Source organism: Heteronotia binoei, chromosome 4 (assembly GCF_032191835.1).
Source record: "Heteronotia binoei isolate CCM8104 ecotype False Entrance Well chromosome 4, APGP_CSIRO_Hbin_v1, whole genome shotgun sequence".
Taxonomy (NCBI): domain Eukaryota; kingdom Metazoa; phylum Chordata; class Lepidosauria; order Squamata; family Gekkonidae; genus Heteronotia; species Heteronotia binoei.
The window spans coordinates 16,005,331-16,028,040 of record NC_083226.1 but is presented as its reverse complement, the minus strand read 5'-3'; the positions used below and the strand labels follow the sequence as shown (position 1 = coordinate 16,028,040).

Genomic DNA, 22,710 nt, shown 5'->3' with positions numbered 1-22,710 from the left:
GGTAAGATACAAACAGGCCTCGGTATAAGTAATACAAAAAGACTGCACCAAAACAAAAATACAGTAATATGCAAATTTGCTATCTTGAAGCACTGAAAATGTATAATCTATCATTTTCAAGTCCTTTTACAATGTAAAGGTAAAAGCAGTCCCCTGTGCAAGCACCAGTCGTTTCTGACTCTGGGACGACGTCGCATCATGACATTTTCATGGAAGACTTTTTACGGGGTGGTTTGCCATTGCCTTCCCCAGTCATCTACGCTTCCCCCCCAGCAAGCTGGATACTCATTTTACTGACCTCGGAAGAATGGAAGGCTGAGTCAACCTGGAGCCGGCTACCTGAACCCAGCTTCCGCCAGGATCGAGCTCAGGTCATATGCAGAGAGTTCGGACTGCAGTACTGCAGCTTTACCACTCTGCGCCACAGGGCTCTTCACTTTTACAATGTATTAACACATGTGACGGTATCATAATTACAATAGCCGCACTCCAAGGTTCATACAGGCAACATCTACTTAAGACCTTGTGCTCTAACACTTCTTTGTAAATTTCAATGCCCAAAACAATGTCTTAATCAATGTTGATCTGGAGTCGTACACCTTGAGGAATTTCAACAAAAGTTCACATGAAGAGAGAAAGAGAACTTGCCTCTTCCAGAATTTAAGGCAGATTTGGTGCTCTTCTTCTGCACAGTCTCTCATACACATTATTTCTAATGGAGCCACAGACAACAGCTTCTTATGCATGGATCAACGCAGTCTCTCGAAAGTTCTGCACCCAGCTGATGTTGCCTGTATGCAGGGCTTTCTTTGCATATCAGGCCATACCTCTGATGTAGCCAATCCTCCAAGAGCTTACAGTAGGCCCTGTAAGAAGAGCCCTGTAAGCTCTTGGGGGATTGGCTACATCAGGGTGTGTGTAGCCTAATATGCAAAGGAGTTCCAGCTACAAAAAAGCCCTGCCTGTATGAACCTTGGAGCTATTGTAATTGTTATACAGATATACCGTATGTGTTGTTAAATTGTAAAAGGCCTTGACAAATATAGATTACACATTTTCAGAGCTTCAAGCTAGAAAATTTGCATATCATTGCATTTTTTTCGGTACATCGTCTGTTTCTGTACCATGGTAAGATAAACAGAAGTGACCCTAAAATAAGAATGGGTGGAGCCGATGAGCTTCATAAAGGCCCACAAAGATGTCAACGGGGAACATCTGGAACTGAGCAAAAAACTGGACACAACCATCTTATGGAGGTTGAGGAGGAAGACCCAAAAGAGCCCATGATACTGTGGTGCCATCAGCCCTACAAAGGAGGAGGGCCAAGAAAGGACAAGGCAGAGTTCTACCTGCCATCATCTTAAGATTTGCCAGGTACTTCTGGCAACCGTGCAGGGTGGGGACTGAAACAGCAGGAAAAGCAGGTCAAAGCCCACGTTTCCAGTGGCGCGGTGACATCACTTCTGGAAATGATGGTATTATGTTGCTGGCAGCGACCCAGCCTTCCTGCTGGTAAGCCCCCTGCTGGCCAGCTGATTGGTGGTAGGGGGTGGGTCCCAGAGCCTGCCCCTGGTAGGGGCCCGGCAACCAACATCATAACCGTGCTCATAACCAGGGCTTGAATTCAGCAGGGGCTCACAGAAGTGCAGCTCCTGAACCTCCAGCCAGGGTCTGCATGCAGTGGGAAATTCTCTCCCCGCTGCACACAGATCTGGGGGCATATGCAAATGAGATATGCTATTGAGCTCCTGCACCTTTTCCCCCTACAAAATGACCCCTGCTCACAGCTATGTCTGGCAAACTAAACCTTGGGAGCGAACACTGGAGCATGAATGCAGTTAGTCCAGGATGCATGGATAATTTCAGTAAGGCATTGTTTGATTTACAAGGATCCCTGGCTGGCACTCTCCAACTGTTCGTTGATGAATACAGGCTCAAGAGCTCTCAACCCTGCTCAAAGGTCTGATTAGTCCTGAGGCTGAAGGAAAAGGGGTCACAAATGCAATTCCGTACTTGGCACTCCAGCCAGAAGGAAGAGGGGATGGCTGCTGCAGGAAACTGGGAAAACAAAATGGCTGCTATAAGGGTGGGACCGGGAAAATCTGAATGCTCCCACCCACGCAGCAGCCATCCAGGCTTTGGAAAGATCAGAGACAAGCCATGGAAGCCCTGAGAGGTGCATGAATGCATGATGATGCTATGGGGAAAGCAGGAAATGCCCCCCACTTCACAACAGGGAATACAATATGTAAGTACACAGTGTTTATGTCAGGGGTGTCAAACATGCAGTCCATGGGCTGAGTCAGGCCCTCAGAGGGCTCCTATCAGGCCCCCAGACAAGTGGCTGTCATCTGCTTCCTTCTCCCTCTCTCTTGCTTCCTTCTGCATAATAGCTTGCTTTGCAAGGCTTGCTCAATTACACAGGAGCTACAGAGCAAAACCTCTATTTTTTCCATTGGCTGAGGGAGGAAGGGGGTGGGAGGCAGAGCTTGTTTTCCCAGGCTCTCTCAAACACACAGCAAAGCTACTGAGCCAAGTCTCTTCTCTCTACTGGCTGAGGCTCCCCGCCCCACCAGTCCCCTGCGGAAGGAAGAACAGAACCAGAGCTTCCTTTGCCCAGTTTCCTGGATCCCAAGGGAGAAATACAAAGAAAGCACCTTTAAGACCAATGAGTGCTAACATTTTATGTTTTAAATTTTTTTAAAAAATATATATTTAATTGTGTTTGTCTGTGTCCTTTATTAAGTTTATATCTTTGCTACCTAAACTTAAATAGGTACACACATGGCCCAGCCTGATATGACCCAGCCCAACAAGGTCTCATTTATGTCAGATCCGGCCCTAATAACAAATGAGTTCGACACCCCCGGTTTATGTGAATGGCAGGAGAAGGAGAGTTGGTTTTTATACCCTGCTTTTCTCGGTCTTAAGGAGTCTCAACGTGGCTTACAATTGCTTTCCCTTCCTGTCCCCACAACAGACACCCTGCTGTGAGGTAGGTGGGGCAGAGAGAGTCACCCAGCTGGCTTCATGAGGAGGAAGAGTAGGGAACAAAGCCAGTTCAGAAGGGAACATTCAGTTAAGTCAGCTTCCACTTGTATAAAGTCTTGGAAGTTCAAAGATTTGCCACCTTGGTGAGAACTTGGTCTTTGCGTGGCTTCGGACGTGTTGGGGACAACAAGCACTCCAAGTACGCTTTCACAGTCCAGGGAGGGGAGGGGCAAGAGATGAGAGAGACTCGCAAAAACAGGAAGCTGAGATTACAGCACTTCCTGTCGCGTAGCCCTCCTCACCAAAATATTCAAAGCTGTACATAAAACAAGAAAGCTTACAGGGGTCAAATAAGCATTAAAAAGAAATTCTACAAGATCAAAAAAAGCAGCCATTAAATACAAAGGACAGATGAAACTTGAATATACTATAAATATTTAAATAAGTACTTTGCCTCCTTTTCTAGTGGCTAGTTGTCTTAATTGGGTCATAACAAAAGGACGACCAGCCAAGAAAAGATAAGTTATTGGATCTGAACAGGGGTGGCCCTAGGGCGCCCGGCACCCCAGGCAAAGCCCCACTCCACCGACCTCCTCTGCGGTCCGCCCCCACCCTTGTGCCCCCTTGTGGGTTGCGGGCATAGCCAGAGGAAGGGGGAGGGTGCCCGGTCTTTGTGGCATTTGGAGAGCGCTGCACAGGCTGGGCACCTTCCTCTGGCTTTGCCTACGGCCTGTGGGGGGTGAGTAGAAGGGTGCAGGCGGTGGTGTGAGCGCCACAGAGGAGGGTGGCAGGCGGCACAGGCATTTGCCTATACTGCTGAGAGGGGGAAGGGCCAAATTTAGCACCCCCCAGCCTAGTGCCCTAGGCAGATGCATAATTTGCCTAGTGGCAGAGCCACCACTGGATCTGAAGCTGACAGAAAGCTCAAAACTTTTTGTTCTCTCTCTCTCTCTCACACACACACACTTGGTATTTTTGTACTTGTGTGTGTGGGCGCACGTGCACCTGGAAGTGATGGTGACTTCTGGTGAGTGACCCCTACTGGGGGCCTGGAGGATATTCAGAGAGGTGGCTGAATAAAGCCTGCCCCTGCCCTCCTGACTGCTGGTATTCCAAGGAGGTCTCCCGTCCAAGTACTTGCCAGAGTCAACCCTGCTTAGCTTCCAAGATGTGATGAGATCGGGCCTGCCTAGGCTATCCAGGTCAGGGCAGATATCGAAGGACATAATATATGAAAACCATGCCCAAAGATGTGAAAAATTAAAAGGGTTCTGGAGCGTTATGCAGCACCAGCATTCATGACAAACAAGCCAAACCGAAGTTATCAGACCAGGGGCTGGGGAGAAGAAAAATATTACCATTCACCCTGAGGAAGAGGCCGATAAGCTTTTTTTATTGGAACATGCTTGCTCAGGAAGAATGAAGAGTTTCAGTGGAAACTGAAGAAACCTTTTGCTGGGCTGCTCTCCGTGAGGACGAAGAGAGAACGCGGCTCCCTTACCAAATGGCTTGTGATCTCTGGCATTTCATTCTCCATTATATTCGTTAAGGCATTTCTGGGATGACAGAAACATCAGTGATTCCAGACAAGGTATCTGGCCTTCATTTGGAATGCTGAGCCACGTTTGATCAGCTGTGTATAAGGGATTCAAACAGCAAGAATGGCTATGAAGAAGAATGGCTGTGATAATTTAAAAAACGGAAAGAAGAAACCCTCCAGAGGCTGAAGGAGGTTCTGGATCTTTATCGAAGAGAAAAAGTTGCATATTCTGTGGGTGCTAATTCTCAGGTGGGGACAGGAGATCTGGAATTACAACTTGTCATGATCTGGGCTGTACCTTAGAGGCCCGTAGGGCCAGGAAAGCCTGAGGGGTAGTAGTGGGAAGTGCCTACAACTCCCAGAAGCCCTGTAAGGTTTTGGTGCCATGTTGGTCCAATCAGAGAAAGAGGATGGTTGAATAAAAGGCCTGGGAGGTGGAAGCTTTTGTTCTTTTCCTAGGAAACAGAGCTGAGGAAGGACTACTGCAGGGAAGAGACCCTTGCCCTGAGAGGAAGGGTGAGCAGGCCCAGGTCTGACTGAGACAGTCTAGGGACAGTAAGTCCAGACGCATTAGGGCATTTGTTTATCTCTCCTTCAGCCCTTTTACTGTTTAATGCACCTTGTTTATTTATATTGCACTGAACTGAACTTTTAAGTACACTTCCCCCCCCCCCCTGTTGTTCACTCTGCCTGGTCTTCACGCCCAGGGGTGGAATTTTAGCAGGAGTTCCTTTGCATATTAGGTTACAGGGGTGGAATTCTAGCAGGAGTTCCTTTGCATATTAGGTTACACCTTCCTGATGTAACCAATCCTCCAAGAGCTTACGAGACTTTTTTTTTTGTAAGCTTTTGGGAGGATTAGCTACATCAGGGGTGTGTGGCCTAATATGCAAAGGAGCTTGGAAGGGTACTCTGGGCCTTCTCAAGGGGGACCCTTAACCCAGAGTGGTGGCAGCAAATGGTAACACCCCATTGAGTTGTGACACAACTGATCTTCAGATGATGGAGATCAGACCCCCTGGAGAAAACGGCTGCTTTGGAGGATCATTGGACTCAATGACCTTATACCCTGCTGAGGTCCCTCCCTGCCCCAAACTCTTTCTTCCTGAAGCTCTCCCTCAAATCTCCAGGAACTCAGATCTCCAGGACTTGGAATAATGGGTTTAAATTAAGGGCAGGAAGATACTGGCTGGATATTAGGGGAAAAAACTTTTTTACAGTAGGAGTTGTCCGACACTGGAATCGGCTACCAAGGGAGATGGTGAGCTCCCCTTCACTGGCAGTCTTTAAGCAGCAGCTGGACAAACCCTTGTCAGGCATGCTCTAGGCCAGGATGGCTGAACTTGCTTAATGTAAGAGCCACATAGAATAAATGTCACATGTTTGAGAACTACGGGGGGAGGGACGGTGGCTCAGTGGTAGAGCATCTGCTTGGGAAGCAGAAGGTCCCAGGTTCAATCCCCGGCATCTCCAAAAAAAGGGTCCAGGCAAACAGGTGTGAAAAACCACAGCTTGAGACCTTGGAGAGCCGCTGCCAGTCTGAGAAGACAATACTGACTATGATGGACCGAGGGTCTGATTCAGTATAAGGCAGCTTCATATGTTCATATGTACAAGGAAGGAAGGAAAGAAGGAAGGAAGATAGATAGATGTGGGAGAGAGAGAGAGAGGTGGAAAGAAAACAACTTGAACTTTCAATGCATTCTCTAGGCCACCCGCTGGCTAGGATCGGAGAAGTGATTTAAAGAGAGAAATGTCTTCCCCAAGTCAGCTGATGTGGCAGTGGGGGCTTTGAGAGCCACACAATACGTGTGAAAGAGCCGCATGTGGCTCCTGAGCCAGTTTGGCCACCCCTGCTCTAGGCTGATCCTGCATTCAAGCAGGGGGTTGGACAAGACAGCCTATATGGCCCCTTCCAACTCTGTGATTCTAACTTTCCCAACCAGGAGCCAGCAGCTCTAGGAAGCCAAAAAAAAGAGAAGGAAACTGATCTATGTCCCTCTGGAGCTGCTACACTAGAGCAGAGACCGCTATTTTAGATTAAAAGAGATCTTGATACAGCATCAGCTGGATATTGGGAAACTGAGTTTGGAGCAGAAGAAGGATTCTAATCATTTGTAGGAGCAAGATAGTGGAGAAGCCTGCTTGAACAGCCATGGCAGAAAAATGTGTCTTGTTTCAAATCCTGACACTGAAAAATCCAGGAAGGACAACGTGATGCTCAGGAAACTGGTTAGGCTTCCTCCATGTTCCAAAACAGTATGCTTAATCAGGGCTTTTTTTGTAGCAGGAGCTCCTTTGCATATTAGGCCACACACCCCTCATGCAGTGTTCCCTCTAAGCCGAGGTAGCATGAGCCAGCTCACAGATTTTTAGCTTCCAGCTCACACATTTTTGTCTTAGCTCAGGAAGGATGACCCCAGAGCACAATCATTTAGCTCACAACTTTAATGCCAGTAGCTCACAATTTTAATACCACTAGCTCACAAAGTGGAATTTTTGCTCACAAGACTCTGCAGCTTAGAAGGAACACTGCCCTCATGTAGCCAATCTTCCAAGAGCTTACAGGGCTCTTAGTACGAGGCCTACTGTAAGCTCCAGGAGGATTGGCTACATCGGGGTGTGTAGCCTAATATGCAAAGGGCTTTCTGCTACAAAAAAAGCCCTGCTTAAGCAAGAATCTTTCTCTCGTCAGGCTGCGTGTTGTCCTTGGGATGGAGCTGATTGTGCCGTTAGACATCATCTTTTGAGCATGAAATCGTGGAACAAAACTAGGGTTGCCAATCTCCAGCTGGGGGCAGGGGATCCTCTGGTTTGGAGGCCCTCCCCCTGCTTCGGGGTTATCAGAAAGCGGGGTGGCGGAATCTCTGCTGGGCACTCCATTATTCCGTATGGAGACTGATTCCCATAGGGTATAATGGAGAATTGATCCATGGGGCTCTGGGGGAATGGCTGTTTTTCTGAGATAGAGGCACCAAATTTTCAGCATAGCATCTGGGGCCCCTCCTCAAAATACCCCCCCCCCCAAGTTTCAAAAAGACCGGACCAGGGGGTCCCATTCTATGAGCCTCAAAAGAAAGTGCCTTTATCCTTCATTATTCCAAATGGAGGGAAGGCGTTTAAAAGCAGCGCGGTCCCTTTAAATGTGATTGCCAGAACTCCCTTTGGAGTACAGCTGTGCTTGTCACACCCTTGCTCCTGGCTCCACCCCCAAGGCATCCTGGCTCCACCCCCAAAGTCCCCAGATACTTCTTGAGTTGGACCTGGCAACCCTAAACAAAACGTAAGATGTGGGGATTATTATCAAAGCACCAAGTTATGGCCCATTCCCGCCCCCCGACGGCAGCAAGATTTGCGAGGGGCTTGTTCTCAAAAGAATTCAAGATGTAAGATTCAATATGGAAAAAAAAAAAACACCTTTAAACGCATTAAATCTCATGGGAAAGGATGAATCCATTAAAAAATAAAACGGATCTAGACTTCGATGCATTAGGACTCCGACTAACTGAGGAAACAAGAAGCGGTTTTCATATCCTTGGTCGAACAATCAAAAAGGGAATTTAGGAGTTCAGCCCTCTTCTAAAACACCACCTTCCCAAGATGACCGTAGCTGATATAATTTTAAAGGGCCATTAAGTGGAAACTATCATTGCTATTCTGTGAAAGGCCTGAATATAATGGAGTCGTGCATTTTCTAAATTTCAGTACACTGAGGGCAACGATTTCTTTCATGAGTACAAAGAGGATATGTGAGCAGGTAATGGGTTCCAATTATGTTCTGAGCAGGGGCCTATGTCTGCCTTGTAGGTGTGCTGCAGGTAGTCATGGTTTTCAGTGCTCCAAATGGAAAACTGCGTATCTGTTGTTGAGAACGTACATCCTGAACAAGAAACAGGTCTGCAAAAGTGTGGTCAAAACCGCTGCTGAGGGGAGCAACAACCCAGCACAATAGTTGGTTACACTGCGGAACTGATGAATCATTTTTACTGGTTTAGAAAATTTTGAGGCCCCCCCTCTATAGAAGTGACTCTCAGAATGAAGCACCTGATGAAAACATAAAATCACTGTGTTGAATCCACCACCGCATTTCCATAGCACAAGGACCTCCACCAGAGGATCATAACCAGGGCCGCCCCAAGTCTGTCTGACACCCTAGGCAAGGGTAACTTCTGGTGCCCCCCCTCCCCGCACCAATAGTGTTACCGAGTCACATTGGGGGGGGGGCCCAATTTGGCGCATCTAGAAGGCCAGCACCCTAGGCAATCTCCTACTTTGCCTAGTGGCAGGGCCCCACTGGACAGGGTCCCTTCTAAACTACCTTCTACCTTGTAAAGAGGAGTTCAATTGTGAAGCTGGATGCGTCTTAAAGTTTGGAGTTTATGACTGGTGTCTAACTCTTTAACGTCTGGGAAGCAGATTTCGGGAATCAGTCTGGGACTTTTCTCATAACGTGAGATGTTATTGCAGATTGCGCATATGAAACAAAGGCTTTGAAATATATAAGAAAATTGTTATGAGTATTTATTTAATTTGTATTATACATTTTGTTTGTTTTTCATTCAGGGTGTTTCTCCAGCCTGACATTCAGGGTGTTTCTCCAGGGTTGTACAATGCCTAGCTTGTGGCTGGAGATCCCTGCTATTACAACTTATTTCCAGGTGACAGAGTTCAGTTACCTGGATAAAATGGCCACTTTGGAAGGCGGGTTCTATGGCATTAGACCCTGCTGAAGTCCCACCCCTCCCCAAACCTTACCTCCTCAGATTCTATCCCCAAATCTCCGCGTATTTCCCAACCCAGAACTTACATATCCCCAAGGAAGGGAGCACAGGAAGAAAAAAATAAATAAATGCCTATTTCCAAAAATCACCCAAAATATACTCTGCCTGGGACTGCAGTGGTGCAAACTCAGGGCTTTTTTTTTGCATATTAGGACACCCCCAGCCATGTAGCCAATCCCCCTGGAAGTTACAGTAGGCCCTGTACTAAGAGCCCTGTAAGCTCTTGGAGGATTGGCTACATCAGGGGGGAGTGGCTTAATATGCAAAGGAGTTTCTGCTACAAATAAAGCCCCGTGTAAACTATATTTCCAGTACACTCTTGCCTGGGAGAAAGCCCTGCTCAACATGGCAAGTCCTGTTTCTGAGGAACGACCCCTAGGATGAGACTGCACCAGGCAAAGTGTTTTTGATTTGAAAAGAGCAAGATAGTATGAAAGACAGAACACAAACAATGGCCAAAGAAGTCTTTTCTTCCTCCTGTGGCATCTCAGCACCAGGCCTTTCATTCCGTGCCTCCCATCTCACCAGTCTTCGGCTGAAGGACCTGAGGCACCTACTCTGAGGCAACATGAGAAGCCACTTCTCTTCAGCACCGTCTCTCTAACAGGGCTTCCCTGCTGCTTCTTACAATGGGGGGTGGATCAGAGCTGGCACAGGATGATTTCAGAGGCACGACTAGCGCTCTGAAGGAACTGCTGCCACTGGATGGGAAAGGAAGGTGAGTCTTCTTCTAGGAAGATCATTTCAGTAGGTGGCTGCATCGGTCTTCAGTAGAACAGCTAGATCAGAGTCCAGTCGCGCCTTAGAGACCAAGATTTTCAGGATTTAAGTTTCTGAGGACCAAAGGTACCTAAAAAGGGGAGTTTTGACTCTTGAAAGCTCACACCCCAAATCTTTTTTGCCTCAAAGGTGCTAGCCAGGGGTCATTTTGTAGAAAAATAGGTGGTGACGCTCATTAGCATAATTCATTAGCAAATGCCGCTCCCCCCCACAGCCAAAGAACATAAGAACATAAGAGAAGCCATGTTGGATCAGGCCAACGGCCATCCAGTCCAACATCCAGTCCAACACTCTGTGTCACACAGTGGCAAAAATTTTTATATATACACACACACTGTGGCTAATAGCCACTGATGGACCTGTGCAACCCAACGCAAGAAAGGAGAGCCCTGGGCGAGCAAGGCCTGCAGGCCTTACTCACCTGGGGCTCTCCTGGGCTGCCCCCCCCCCCCCCAGTCAAAAGGCCAGCAAGCCACCTGCCACCCAAAATCACATAAGAAGTGGAGAAAGCGTGGTGTGGGCTACTCCAGGGGTTAATGAGGGCTCCTAGGGGCATGGCAAAGCCCCTAGTGGCTGGCTGGCTGCCCACTCTCCAAATCCAGGGATTGTTATGGAGTTGCACCTACTATTCAATGGACAAGGTAGGTGGGGAAGAGGAGGGGGAACCCTCAGAAAGGTTCAGGAGCTGTGCTCCTATGAGCTCCTGCTAAATCTGAGGCCTGGTGCTAGTGAATTTCAATCTAGGATTTTTTTCTGGGACATTTCAGACAATGGTGAGAATCTAGGCTGATTCAAGACAACTGAGGTGTCGGGGTGCTGTTCTTTGACTCTTAAAAGGGACGGTTTTTGTAAAATGAACCACGTCACTTGTGGCTGACGTCCTTATCTGAAAAGCTATTAACATGGCCAGCGATGAGGTAAACCTCCTGCCACCCCCATAGGTGGAGAGTACACAGAACACAGACGCCAAGGCAAGGGCAGTGTCCCCCGAGGACCTTGCTTCTAATTCTCCTTTGTATGTTAGGCCACACCCCCTGATGTAGCCAATCCTCCTGCAGCTTACAGTAGGCCCTGTACTAAGAGCTCTGTAAACTCTTGGAGGATTGGCTACATCAGGGGTGTGTGGCCTAATATGCAAAGGAGTTCCTGCTACAAAAAAAAAAGCCCTGAGTACCTCCTTTCAAAGAATGACAGTGCAACCTTCTCCCCTGGAGTCTGTTTGTGTGTGTGTGTGGGGGGGGGGGGGGGCGGGGAGAGGCACCCTCACCCAAAAAGAATGGGCACCCATGTGGGAAGCCTTGGAGAAGCTGAGAGGCCAAGCTGTGGAAGTGATAGGGAAGGAGGGAACAATGAAGAGGGCAGCCTAGACAGGTAAATGGCACAGCAACAGAATGAGGGAAAAACTCCAAGATGGCCCTTCAGGAAGTTCCATGATACCTGAGGAATATGTACAATGGCTGGTGCTTCTGCACAATCCTCAGTTAACAGGCACTTTTATTCCAGTTTATAGAAAAGCATGAGGCATCTTCATTCATGCATCCTATCTTGAAAGTTGGAGAGCACCACTGTACTGTTTCACGCATTCTTATAGCTGCATTGTTCCCTACACGATGTTATCCACCTGGAGTCTTAAAAAAGAAAAGTCAACTAAGAAGTAAATAAATGTAAATGATGCCAGTCCTATTGCACAGGACATCTTGTGCTTCCTAACTGAATTGCTTCCACTATTTTGTAATCCGTCTCGAGTTCTTGTGAGACAGGGGGACTATTTTGTAATCCGTCTCGAGTCCTTGTGAGAAAGGGGGACTATAAATAAACAAATAAATCTCACAGTATGCTTAAGTTCTGGATATCAGCCCTAAAGGGAATCTGCAAGGTGTGCTCAAGGAGATCTGCGAGTTCTAGGTATCAACCATTTGTCTGACAAATCTGACCTTAAGAACACACATATGAGGGGCAGTATGGAATGAGGAAAGAGCACAGAGGTGAAACAGTTACCTTCTGCGTGATGTGGTTGACCCAAAGTGAAGAACAGTTGCTGAGGTCTGGTCCTTGAGGGTCCCATATCCCACCAGGAGCAAGACACAGAAACGTTGACACACCTATAAAAATGAAGAAAACTTTATGAGCGACAGGGGTGGATAGATCACAGCTGCCTTCGAAAGCAAGTACCCATGATGACAGCTCCTTTCATGAAACTACACTGCCTCACTGATGAATCTAGAGAACTAGCTGGGTTTTGTGATATAAGCTTCCCTGTACAATTACAAGATGTTCTTGGTGCAAAGTCTTTGGGTCACTGTTGTGAGGTAACTTTTGTATTGAGCCTGAAGTGCAGATATTACTGAAGCAAGAGCTTTAATTAAACAACGAATAAGATTTATTTATATACAGGTTATGTGGTGAAGTCTTTTTAAAACTTGTTGTTACCAACAGTGTTCCCTGTAAGTTGAGTTAGTGTGAGCTAGCTCAGTTTTTTAGCCTCCAGCTCACTCATTTTTGTCTTAGCTCAGGGAAAATGGTCCCAGGGCAAACTAACATATACAGTAGCTCACAACTTTATTGTCAGTAGCTCACAAATGAGAATTTTTGCTCAGAAGACTCCACAGTTTAGAGGGAGTATTTGGTTACCAAGTCTGCTCATCGCCAGAGACAGACCTCACAGAGACAGAGTTAAACACTTGACCACATAACTTGGCAGAATGACACACAGAACTGTCTTCTCCGATGCTGACAGAAACTTCCCGTCCTTTTTTCCTGCCTACAGTCTCCCTCAGGCAGCCCTCAGCCCTCTCTCTGGAAGAAAACTAGATACTGGAACAGAATTCCCACAGACTCAGGTGTCTAAACAGCGGTTTTACCACCTAGCATAACCCCCTAGCCATCACAGCACCCCTGTTAGGGATACTTCATATGTTGCTTTTTTTCTAATGTCAAGATTGATCTCTGTGCTGGAAAAAAATCACACACTGCCCAAATGATAAGAGCGAATGTCCTTTTGTCCTGGTTCATAATGCATCTACCTTGCCCAAAAAAGATGGCACTGAGAAGTCTCTGGTTTATGCCAAGCAAAAAAAATTGTCTCTGTCTCTCAAAACAATATCTCAAGATAAATAATATATTTTAGGCCTTTAGCTGATATGGAAATAACCCTCTAAAAGAAATCTGGCATATGGTCTCTATTAATGCTTGATGTAACATGGATTCTTCCTGTGGAAGAGAGGCTAAAATTCTGATAAGAGCCCTGCTGGATCAGACCAGTGGTCCATCTAGTCCAGCATCCGGTCTCACACAGCAGCCAGCCATTTCCTCTGGAGGGCCAACAACAAGGCATAGAGGCCAAGGACTTCATAAGAAGCTAAGATGAGCCCTGCTGGATCAGACCAATGGTCCATCTAGCCCAGCATCCTGTCTCACATAGCCATCAACCAGTTCCTCTAGAGGGCCAACAACAGGGCACAGAGGCCAAGGCCTTCCTCTGATCTTGCCTCCTGGCATTGGGATTCAGCGATTTACTGTTTCTGAATGCGAAGGTTAACTGATAATTGCATTGCTGTCTGCAGGCTACAAATGTTTCACTTCTGCCCTTTTTTGTTCATCATCAAATCAAGAGAAGCAAGGGCACAGACTTTTAAATCATCATAAAGATATCATTGCAGCACTTAATACGGAAGGCCCATCACTCTATGGCATGATTACTGGTCACTTGATCTAGGGACTTCCACCATTTAGTCAAGGAGGAAATGGAGAGACTTTTTCCTCCTAGTAGCAGGCTATGATGGCTTTTGCCAGTGTTAATAAATTTGATGCTGTTTCTAAATGTACATTCTTGACACTGCTTTCCCCAGGTGGGGATTTAGCAAGAGTAACCTGCTCATTATTAAACGATTCCTACACAGGGCAAGAAAATCTTTATATGGGCTCACCTACGGTCCCCCTTGGGCACGGCTGCTTCGCCATCTGTCCTTGGCGGGTCTTAAACCACACAATCTCGCGAGCTTCCATGGTCTCGCAGCTCTCTGCTCCAATAGCAGGCAGCTGGGAAGAGGCGGGTGCCAGGTGCGTGGTCAATTCGTTGGGGGCATCCACCGCTGGGGAAGGCGTGCTCGTACTTCTGTTCCTTCTGCCCAAAGCCGATGCCGTGGTGGTGCGCACCGTGCTGCTGGGGACGATACGGGGTGTCGTACTCGTGGTCATGCCCCCCAGCCCCGTGGCTCCGGACGTTGATGCTACCAGCGGAAAGCAAACATTAAATTCTATTAAATTACATTTCAAAAAGTCCAAAGAGCAACCAGTTTGCAGAATCCTAACATGTATTTTCTAGTATTCCCTAATTAGCAGGATTCTAACATGTATTTCTTGGCACAATGACTTTCAAAAGGAACAACCTACCCCTACCTGTCCCTCTTATCCGGGGCATTTTTGGCAGATGCGTTAGGACATTAGTTTATTTCCCCTTCACTCCTTTTCAGGGCTCACTTTCTAGCAGGAGCTCCTTTGCATATTAGGCCACACACTCCTGATGTAGCCAATCCTCCAAGAGCTTAGAGGGCTCTTCTTACAGGGCCTACTGTAAGCTCTTGGAGGATTGGCTACATCCGGGGTGTGTGGCCTAATATGCAAAGGAGCTCCTGTTAGAATTCCACCTCTGAAGAACAGCATGAGGGGGTTGGGTTGCCAGCACTCCAGGGAGGAAACAGGATTCCTAGCCCATAGCCAGTGTTCAGTGGTGGGGGAAAAATGACTAGGTTAAAGCGATGTCACACCATTCCCCAAAAAGCACAATACAATCTTGCATTTGATAACAGCAGGGAGAATTCTATATGGATGCTATTGGAAAAAGAATACCATACTTAGTACAGCAGAATGGATTATGAAGTGTAAAGCAGCTTATATTGTTATCAGATTGTCCTAAAAAAAGGTGGTAATCAATTAGACAGGACTTGGCAATGTCCCCACCCCACCATTGATAGTCATGTATGAATATACATGTTAGTCTTTGTGTTTGGTAACTATATTTTTATGTTTAGCAATATAATGAGCAAAACTGTAAATACATCAATTTTTAAAAGTGGAAGTAGGCTGAAATGATGTCATAAGAACATAAGAGGGGCCATATTGGATCAGGCCAATGGCCCATCCAGTGCAACACTCTGTGTCACACAGTGGCCAAAAAAACCAAGTCCAGCAGTGGGGCCAGGACACTAGAAGCCCTCCCACTGTTGTCCCCCCAAACACCAAGGATATGGAGCATCGCTGCCCCAGACAGAGAGTTCCATCAATACGCTGTGGCTAAGAGCCACTGATGGACCTCTGCTCCACATCTTGATCCAATCCCCTCTTGAAGCTGTCTATGCATGTAGCTGCCACCTCCTCCTGTGGCTGTGAATTCCATGTGTTAATCACCCTTTGGGTGAAGAAGTCGCAGTGTCCCTCCTCCATGTCCGCTACTTGAAGTCCTACTGGTTGCCATGCTGGGCCTGGTGATAACCCTAAAGGGGTAGTCAAATATCTGCAGTGGAAGGGAGGAATCAGAGACAATTGCCCCTGCCCCCCATCCATCTGTGGATATGCTCCAGAGGAGCCATACCACCATCCACCACAAAAGTGCTCTGGGAGAAGCAAACTGCCCCATGTCCGGGAGCTGGCAGCGATTCAGTGAACTCCATGATATTTGCTTGCCCAAACATGTACCACAGAATGTGTGAACAGCACAACTATCGGCAACAGGAAAATCGCTTATAAAAGGCAGGATTCCTCTGCGTTTGTGTCCCCTTCTCTACGGGCAGGGGCCAATCTGAAGGCTCTTCCAATAATCACAACCGACACTCTCCTTACATGAAGGAACAGTGTTCAGTTTTAAGGACACCGGAACAGAACAAATGTCACATGCAGGGCTCTTTTTGTAGCAGGAACTCCTTTGCATATTACGGCGCACCCCCCTGATGTAGCCAATCCTCCTGAAGCTTACAGTAGGCCCTGTAAGAAGAACCCTGTAAGCTCTTGGAGGACTGGCTCCCTAAGCGTGGTGTGGCTTATTATGCAAAGGAGTTCCTGCTACAAAAAAAATCCCTGGGCATGCACTTTCTTTCTGTGATTTTGTAATTCAGGAGGCCCAGTTCACTGGCATGCATAGAGAACCCACATTAAGCTGCCTTAAAATGAATCAGGTCGTTGGTCCATCAAAGTCAGTATTATCTACTCAGACTGGCAGAAGCCCTCCAGGGTCTCAAGCAGAAGTCCTTCACTTCACCTTCCACCTGGTTCTTTTAACTGGATACGCTGGGGATTGAACCTAGAAATTCTGCACGCTAAGCAAATGTTCTGCCACTGAGCAACGTCCCCATCAACTTGCAATAATTTTGGTTTATGTTTGGGGGCCCCCATCTGGTAATCATGGTCAACCACTAGTAATGCTGGCTCCCCCCCCCCCTTTGGACACACCCCTTGGGAGAGTTTTCCGCTCTGTGCCCCCTCTGTGAGCTGCCTCAATCAACCACACAAGGTGGACAAGCCTGTTCCTTAAAATTATGACAGTCCTAAGGAGTGTACAACACCTATGCAGGATAGTAGATAAGATTAGATTCATCTTTTTCTTCTTTTTTTAAAAACCTGGCTTCAAGCATAATTCAGAAATCAATTTTATGAAGACCCTGAGATACATGATCACACTAACTGCATGTGCTTTAAATTTCACTTACTCATTTATATGATTTAAAACCAATCTAATTGGTTGTTAGAAAAGAACAAGGCATCTGAATCATTTACATATAAATGGTTTTTCACTCTGGCTCAAGCTATGATTAAATGCCAACCTGAGCAAACTTACTTGACATTCGATAGTACAGAATACAAATTCATCCACTGGGTCAAACGCAAACTCTAAAATCCAGGGTAAGACGGTGGTACATCAGGGGATCGTTTTTATCATCCTAACTTTATCATCACCATTTTATGTTTGGAGTGCTCATTTCTACTGTGTTTGGCTCCAGAAACAGTTTATAAACGACAGTCGAAATAAAGATTTCTAGGAACAGACGTAGGGTGACGGTGGTGTCATTTCTACAGAAAACATTTCAGTCCTTGAAGGATAGCTAAATAAAACATTGCTCATTTTAAAAATACAAGTGTTGTTTACGACAGAGCTCACAGAGCAGGGCTGCCAACTTCCAGGAGATCTCCTGGGGTTACACCTGATCTACAGGAGACAGAAATCACTTTACAAAATGGCTGCTTTGGGAGGTGGACTCTATGGCAGGGGTGGCAACGGTAGCTCTCCAGATGTTTTTCGCCTACAACTCCCATCAGCCCCAGTCATTGGCCATGCTGGCTGGGGCTGATGGGAGTTGTAGGCAAAAAACATCTGGAGAGCTACCGTTGGCCCACCCCTGCTCTATAGCATTATACCCCATTGACATCCCTCCCCTCCTCAAACCCTGCCCTCTTTAGGCTTCACTCCCCAGAACCTCCAGGTATTTCCCAACCCAGAGATGGCAGCTGTATCACACAATGCCAGGCTGTTCCTATTAAACTCAGGAGCCTGCTGTAGAATTCTCCTTTTTTCTTGCATACCAGGAAGGAACAAATTTAATTTCTCTCCCTTCCGACTTACAAACCATACACATCAGCAAAGTAAAGGCAAGTGTGTGTAGTTAGGCCAAGGCACAGCGTGAGTGGAAACGCCAAGAGGCATTTCCGGGATCCCCAGCGGATCGTTGCAATTCACTGAGAAAATACAATTTCTCCCTATAACAGGATAAACACACAAGCCATCATTTCTGCTGAATCCATTTTCAAAGACAAACAACTGGGCCCCAAATCATCAATGCACTCCGGCGGCAAAAAAATACTCACGAAGCTAACAGTGTACAAGGTTTTAAGGAAGGAAGGAAGGAAGGAAGGAAGAAAGAAAGAAAGAAAGAAAGAAAGAAAGAAAGAAAGAAAGAAAGAAAGAAAGAAAGAAAGAAAGAAAGAAAGAAAGAAAGAAAGAAAGAAAGAAGGAAGGAAGGAAGGAAGGAAGGAAGGAAGGAAGGAAGGAAGGAAAGAAAGAAAGAAAGAAAGAAAGAAAGAGAGAGAGAGAGAGAGAGAGAGAGAGAGAGGAAAGAAAGAAAGAAAGAAAGAAAGAAAGAAAGAAAGAAAGAAAGAAAGAAAGAAAGAAAGAAAGAAAGAAAGAAAGAAAGAAAGAAAGAAAGAAAGAAAGAAAGAAAGAAAGAAAGAAAGAAAGCTTTAGTGGGGATTTTGTCCAAAGAAAGGGAAAACACAATTTGGTTACCATCAACATTCTCCTATGATTTGTATGCTTTGTTCCAAAGGATGGCTCGCCATCCAATGGCCAGCCAATCGGCTTCTTCCCTGCTGCCTCCCTGGCAACTAAAACAAATGCTTCTGCTTCGACAATGTTTGCAAAGCTGTTTTGCGGCTGGGCACAAAAGGCAGCAATTTGAATCGGAAACACAGAGGAAGACAGCATAAAATTGATGTTTGCAGATTCCACTGTAAGCTTTAATCAGGATTGGTGTACATTAAGCCAGGGCAAGGCCCCCCCCCCCCCCCCACTCCCCAGCTAGCTGCTGGGTTCTTCTGGAAATTCCTGTAGATTTGAGGATAAAGCCCTGGGAGGGAACTGTTTGTGGGGCAGAGGGGTCTCAGCAGGGCTTTTTTTGTAGCAGGAACTCCTTTGCATATTAGGCCATGCATCCCTGATGCAACCAATCCTCCCGGAGGTTATAGTAGGCCCTGTAAGATCCTGGAGGACTGGCTATATCACTGGGGTGTGGCCTAATATGTAAAGGAGTTCCAGCTACAAAAAAGCCATGCACCTCAGCAAGGTGTAAAGCCTTAAAGTCTACTTTCCAAAACAGACATTTTCTCTAGGGGAACTTGTCTCTGCACTCTGTAAATCAGGACACACCTGAAGGTTGGCAACCCTATTAACTCTAGCGTTCCCACCAGTTTACACAAAACTGAAAAGTATAGTCAGAAGTCTGGGATTATTACCGGTCTGAGCAGTAAGGGAACAACAATGCTAAAGCCAGTCCCAGCTCCACAAAACCTCCAAGCCAACAGCTTTAGGGATTTCTGTAGTGCCCCGATTCCCTGCACACTAGGGTCCAGAGAGCTGATCAGAGAGGCACAAAATATTATTTCAGAGGCACACCAAAGTACTCCTTCAGTATTTATGTCTATAGGATCTGTGGCAAACCAGAATGAACTGCAGGTGACAAAACCTAAGAAAGAACACTTGAGACCAGCACTCTGCAACAGCTTTACCCAGGCAAAAGACAGCAGATCCCAGTTGAGTTTCAAAGCCACAACTCTCACTCAGGATATAACCCTCCCCAAACATCAGAATGAATGTCAGCATGATGACAATAGACCAAACACCGAACAATTTCAGTTTCAGAAGGCAGCCATGTTGGGATGCAATAGAACGGTTAGATTCTGGTCCAGTAGCACTTAAGAGACCAATGAGATTTTGCAGGTTTGCCAATCTCCGGGTGGTGGCTAGAGGGCTCCTGCTACCACAACTGATCTTCAGGCAATATAAATCAGTTTTCCAAGAGCAGGATAGCCAAACTGTGACTTCACGAATATTGTGTGGCTCCGGAAGCTCCTCCTCTGCCCCGTCAGCCGGCATGGAGAAGGCGTCTCATTACATCACTGCTCCAAGCCAAGCCAGTCGGTGGCTTCCAGAATGCATTTAAAGTTAAAGTTGCTTTCTTTCCACCCCTCCCTCACCTATTTGCCTGCCTGCCTCCCTCCCGCATCTGACGTTCATGTCTTGTGTCTCTCAAGCATCTAACGTTTAGTCTATGTGGCTCTTGCATTAAGCAAATTTAACCACCCCTGCCCTAGAGAAAATGGCTGCTTTAGAAGGTGGACTCTATGTCATTATACTGCAATGAAGCCCCCCTCCCCAAACCCCGCCCTCCTCAGGCTCCACCCCCAAATCTTCAGGCATGTCCCAATCCAGAGCTGGCAATCCTATTTTGAGGTATGAGCCTTCTAGAGTCACAGCTGCCGTTTTCAGGTATCGAATGAATCCCATAATCCTGAGGTCATAATGTTTTGACTTGTTCACACCATGGGAGCCGTCTGTGGCTCCTGTGAGCACTGTTCCCCAGTGCAGCACCTGCTCCAGGAAAGTGGCCAAGGCCCTTGCTCAGCGGGGCTTGTAGTTGGCAGGTGGTTTCCACCTCAAAACAGCCACCTCTGCACAGTGGCGGACTGGCCAGGGTGTCACAGCTTGCCTGATGGCAAGTGGGCTCCTGATGAAGTGAGCCCCCTTAAACATTAGACAATATGCTGAAAATGTTAATGTCCTTTTAGTAGCTTGGAAATATAACAGAAGTTCCAATATTGTTACTGCATTATTAAAAAAAAGGTAGTCCCCCTGTGCAAGCACCAGTCTTTTCTAACTCTGGGGTGACGTTGCTTTCACAGCGTTTTCACAGCAGACTTTTTATCAGGTGGTTTGCCATTGCCTTCCCCAGTCCTCTACGCTTTCACCCCAGCAAGCTGGGGACTCATTTGACCGACCTCAGAAGGATGGACAGCTGAGTCAATCTTGAGCGGGCTACCTGAACCCAGCTTCCACCGGGATCAAATTCAGATCCTGAGCTTAGGACTGTAGTACTGCAGCTTTACTACTCTGCGCCACGGGGCTCTTATTATTACAGTAATATTATTACAATATTATTACAGCTTCAAGAGGGGAATGGATAAGCATATGGGCGGAGGTCCATCAGTGGCTATTAGCCACAGCTTATTGTTGGAACTCTCTGTCTGGGGAAGTGATGCTCTGTATTCTTCTGCTTGGGGGGGGGCACAGTGGAAGGGCTTCTAGCCCCACTGGTGGACCTCTTGATGGCACTTGGGTTTTTTGGCCACTGTGTGACACAGAGTGTTGGACTGGATGGGCCATTGGCCTGATCCAACATGGCTTCTCTTATGTTTCTTATGTTCTTAATGCAACTAAAATATATATTGTGTTTAGGGTTGCCAGCCTCCAGGTGGGGCTTGGGGATCTCCTGCTTTTACAACTGATCTCCAGCTGGCAGAGATCAGCTCCCCTGGAGAAAAGGCAATCTGTTTTTACATTTAATATCTACTGCATACTGCCAGTAAAATGTACAATATATGTACACTGTAATCACTAACACACATACACACACATACGCATACACATTTATTTTGCAAAGGTTTTACTCGTACCTTTTTCTACTTCTGTATTTTTTGAAAATTGTATTTGTTTCTTATAAAAATTAAATGATGGCCTTATAGATGTGGGTGGGCCCCTTTGTCTCCTGGCAATCAACATTTCTTGACCCAGCCCGCCACTGCCTCTGGAGGAAAACATAAGCTGTAAGCATCCCTTAGGTGCCAGGGATGGAAGCAGGCCTTTATTTGAGCAGGAACACAATTCCAGCTGGCTTGGCACCAGGAGGTGTAGGCTAATATGCAAATGAGTTCCAGATAAGTTTTCCTACAAATAAAGCCCTGCGTGAAACAACTGTGATGCCGGGGGAGTGGCCTCATATGCAAATAAGTTCCTGCTAGGCTTTCTCTTTTAAAAAAGCCCTGGGTGGAAGCAAATGTGATTCCTTTTGGTTGATGGTAATTGTGGCTGTCTGTGAGCTGCAGATGGAGTACCACAGCCATACAGTGTATTGCACTGAAATTAACCATCCAAGGAACTTGCCGATGTAGACAATGAACAAAGCCCTATGAAACAACACCACGCTCGTACATCAACCTGTCTGATCTGGTATAATATAACATAAAAGCAACTAATATTCAAAGCTTGATTTTTTAAAAACAATCCTTTGATTCGTAGCCAATAATGCTTAAATTGTATGGTCTCCCCAGGGTCTTAGCACTCTATAAAATGTGCACAGGGTTCAGTTTTTGCTGCAAAAGTTCCTCCAAACCCCACCCCTTCCATACTTCCATCCATTTTTTCTGCATTGTTACAGCCCTGTTCTGTTGCTGGAGGGAGGGGGAAGTGAGACGACATTCCAGATGCCCCAGGAAGGGGACAGTTACTTCTTCCTTTTTTACAGTGATTCTCCTACTGCGAACCAGTACCTAAAAGTGGAGCACAGGCCTCTTGCACGTTAGCCACAAGGCCAAGAGGGAGGTGGTGGAAAAGGCAGGGCCGGCCCTCCCACTAGGCAAACTAGGCGGTTGCCTAGGGCTCTGAGAGGCGGGGGGCGGCAAATTGGGCTCTCGTCCCCCCCTCCTGTGCCCCAGGCAAGCACTTAGCTTGCCTCCCTCCATGCTGCTGCGGCTAGCCCCCTCCGGGCCGCCGCCTGCCTCCCCCGGTGTGGCGGCCCACCCTCCTGCCCCCCTCTGCTTGCCTGCCTGCCTACCACTTTTAGTGGTGGTGCTCCGCTCGCTCCCTCCCCCCTGCTCACCAGCTAAAAGTAAGCTTAGCCAGCTTCGCAGCTTGTGCCTGCGCATTTTGTCACTTAACAAAACACGCAGGTACGGGCTGAGAAGCTGTTTAAGCTTAATTTTAGCTGGTGAGCCCCAGGGGGGAAGGGAGCAAGTGGAGTGCTGCCGCTTTTAGCGGCAGCGGGCAGGCAAGCAGAGTACTGGGGGGGGGGGGGCAGGACA

At 47.0% G+C, this 22,710-nt stretch overlaps 1 protein-coding gene across 21 annotated transcripts in view; it reads right to left on the bottom strand.

The window, feature by feature from the left end:
- The window catches only part of ADGRL3 (adhesion G protein-coupled receptor L3), an 813,661-nt gene that overhangs the window by 259,497 nt on the left and 531,454 nt on the right, over nt 1-22,710 (bottom strand). For all 21 annotated transcript variants that reach the window (XM_060236824.1, XM_060236827.1, XM_060236810.1 and 18 more), the window contains 2 exons: nt 14,019-14,321; nt 12,091-12,194 (listed from right to left, as the gene is read on the bottom strand). In XM_060236824.1, the coding sequence (XP_060092807.1) occupies nt 12,091-12,194; nt 14,019-14,321 (407 nt within the window). The remainder of the gene's footprint in view (nt 1-12,090; nt 12,195-14,018; nt 14,322-22,710) is intronic.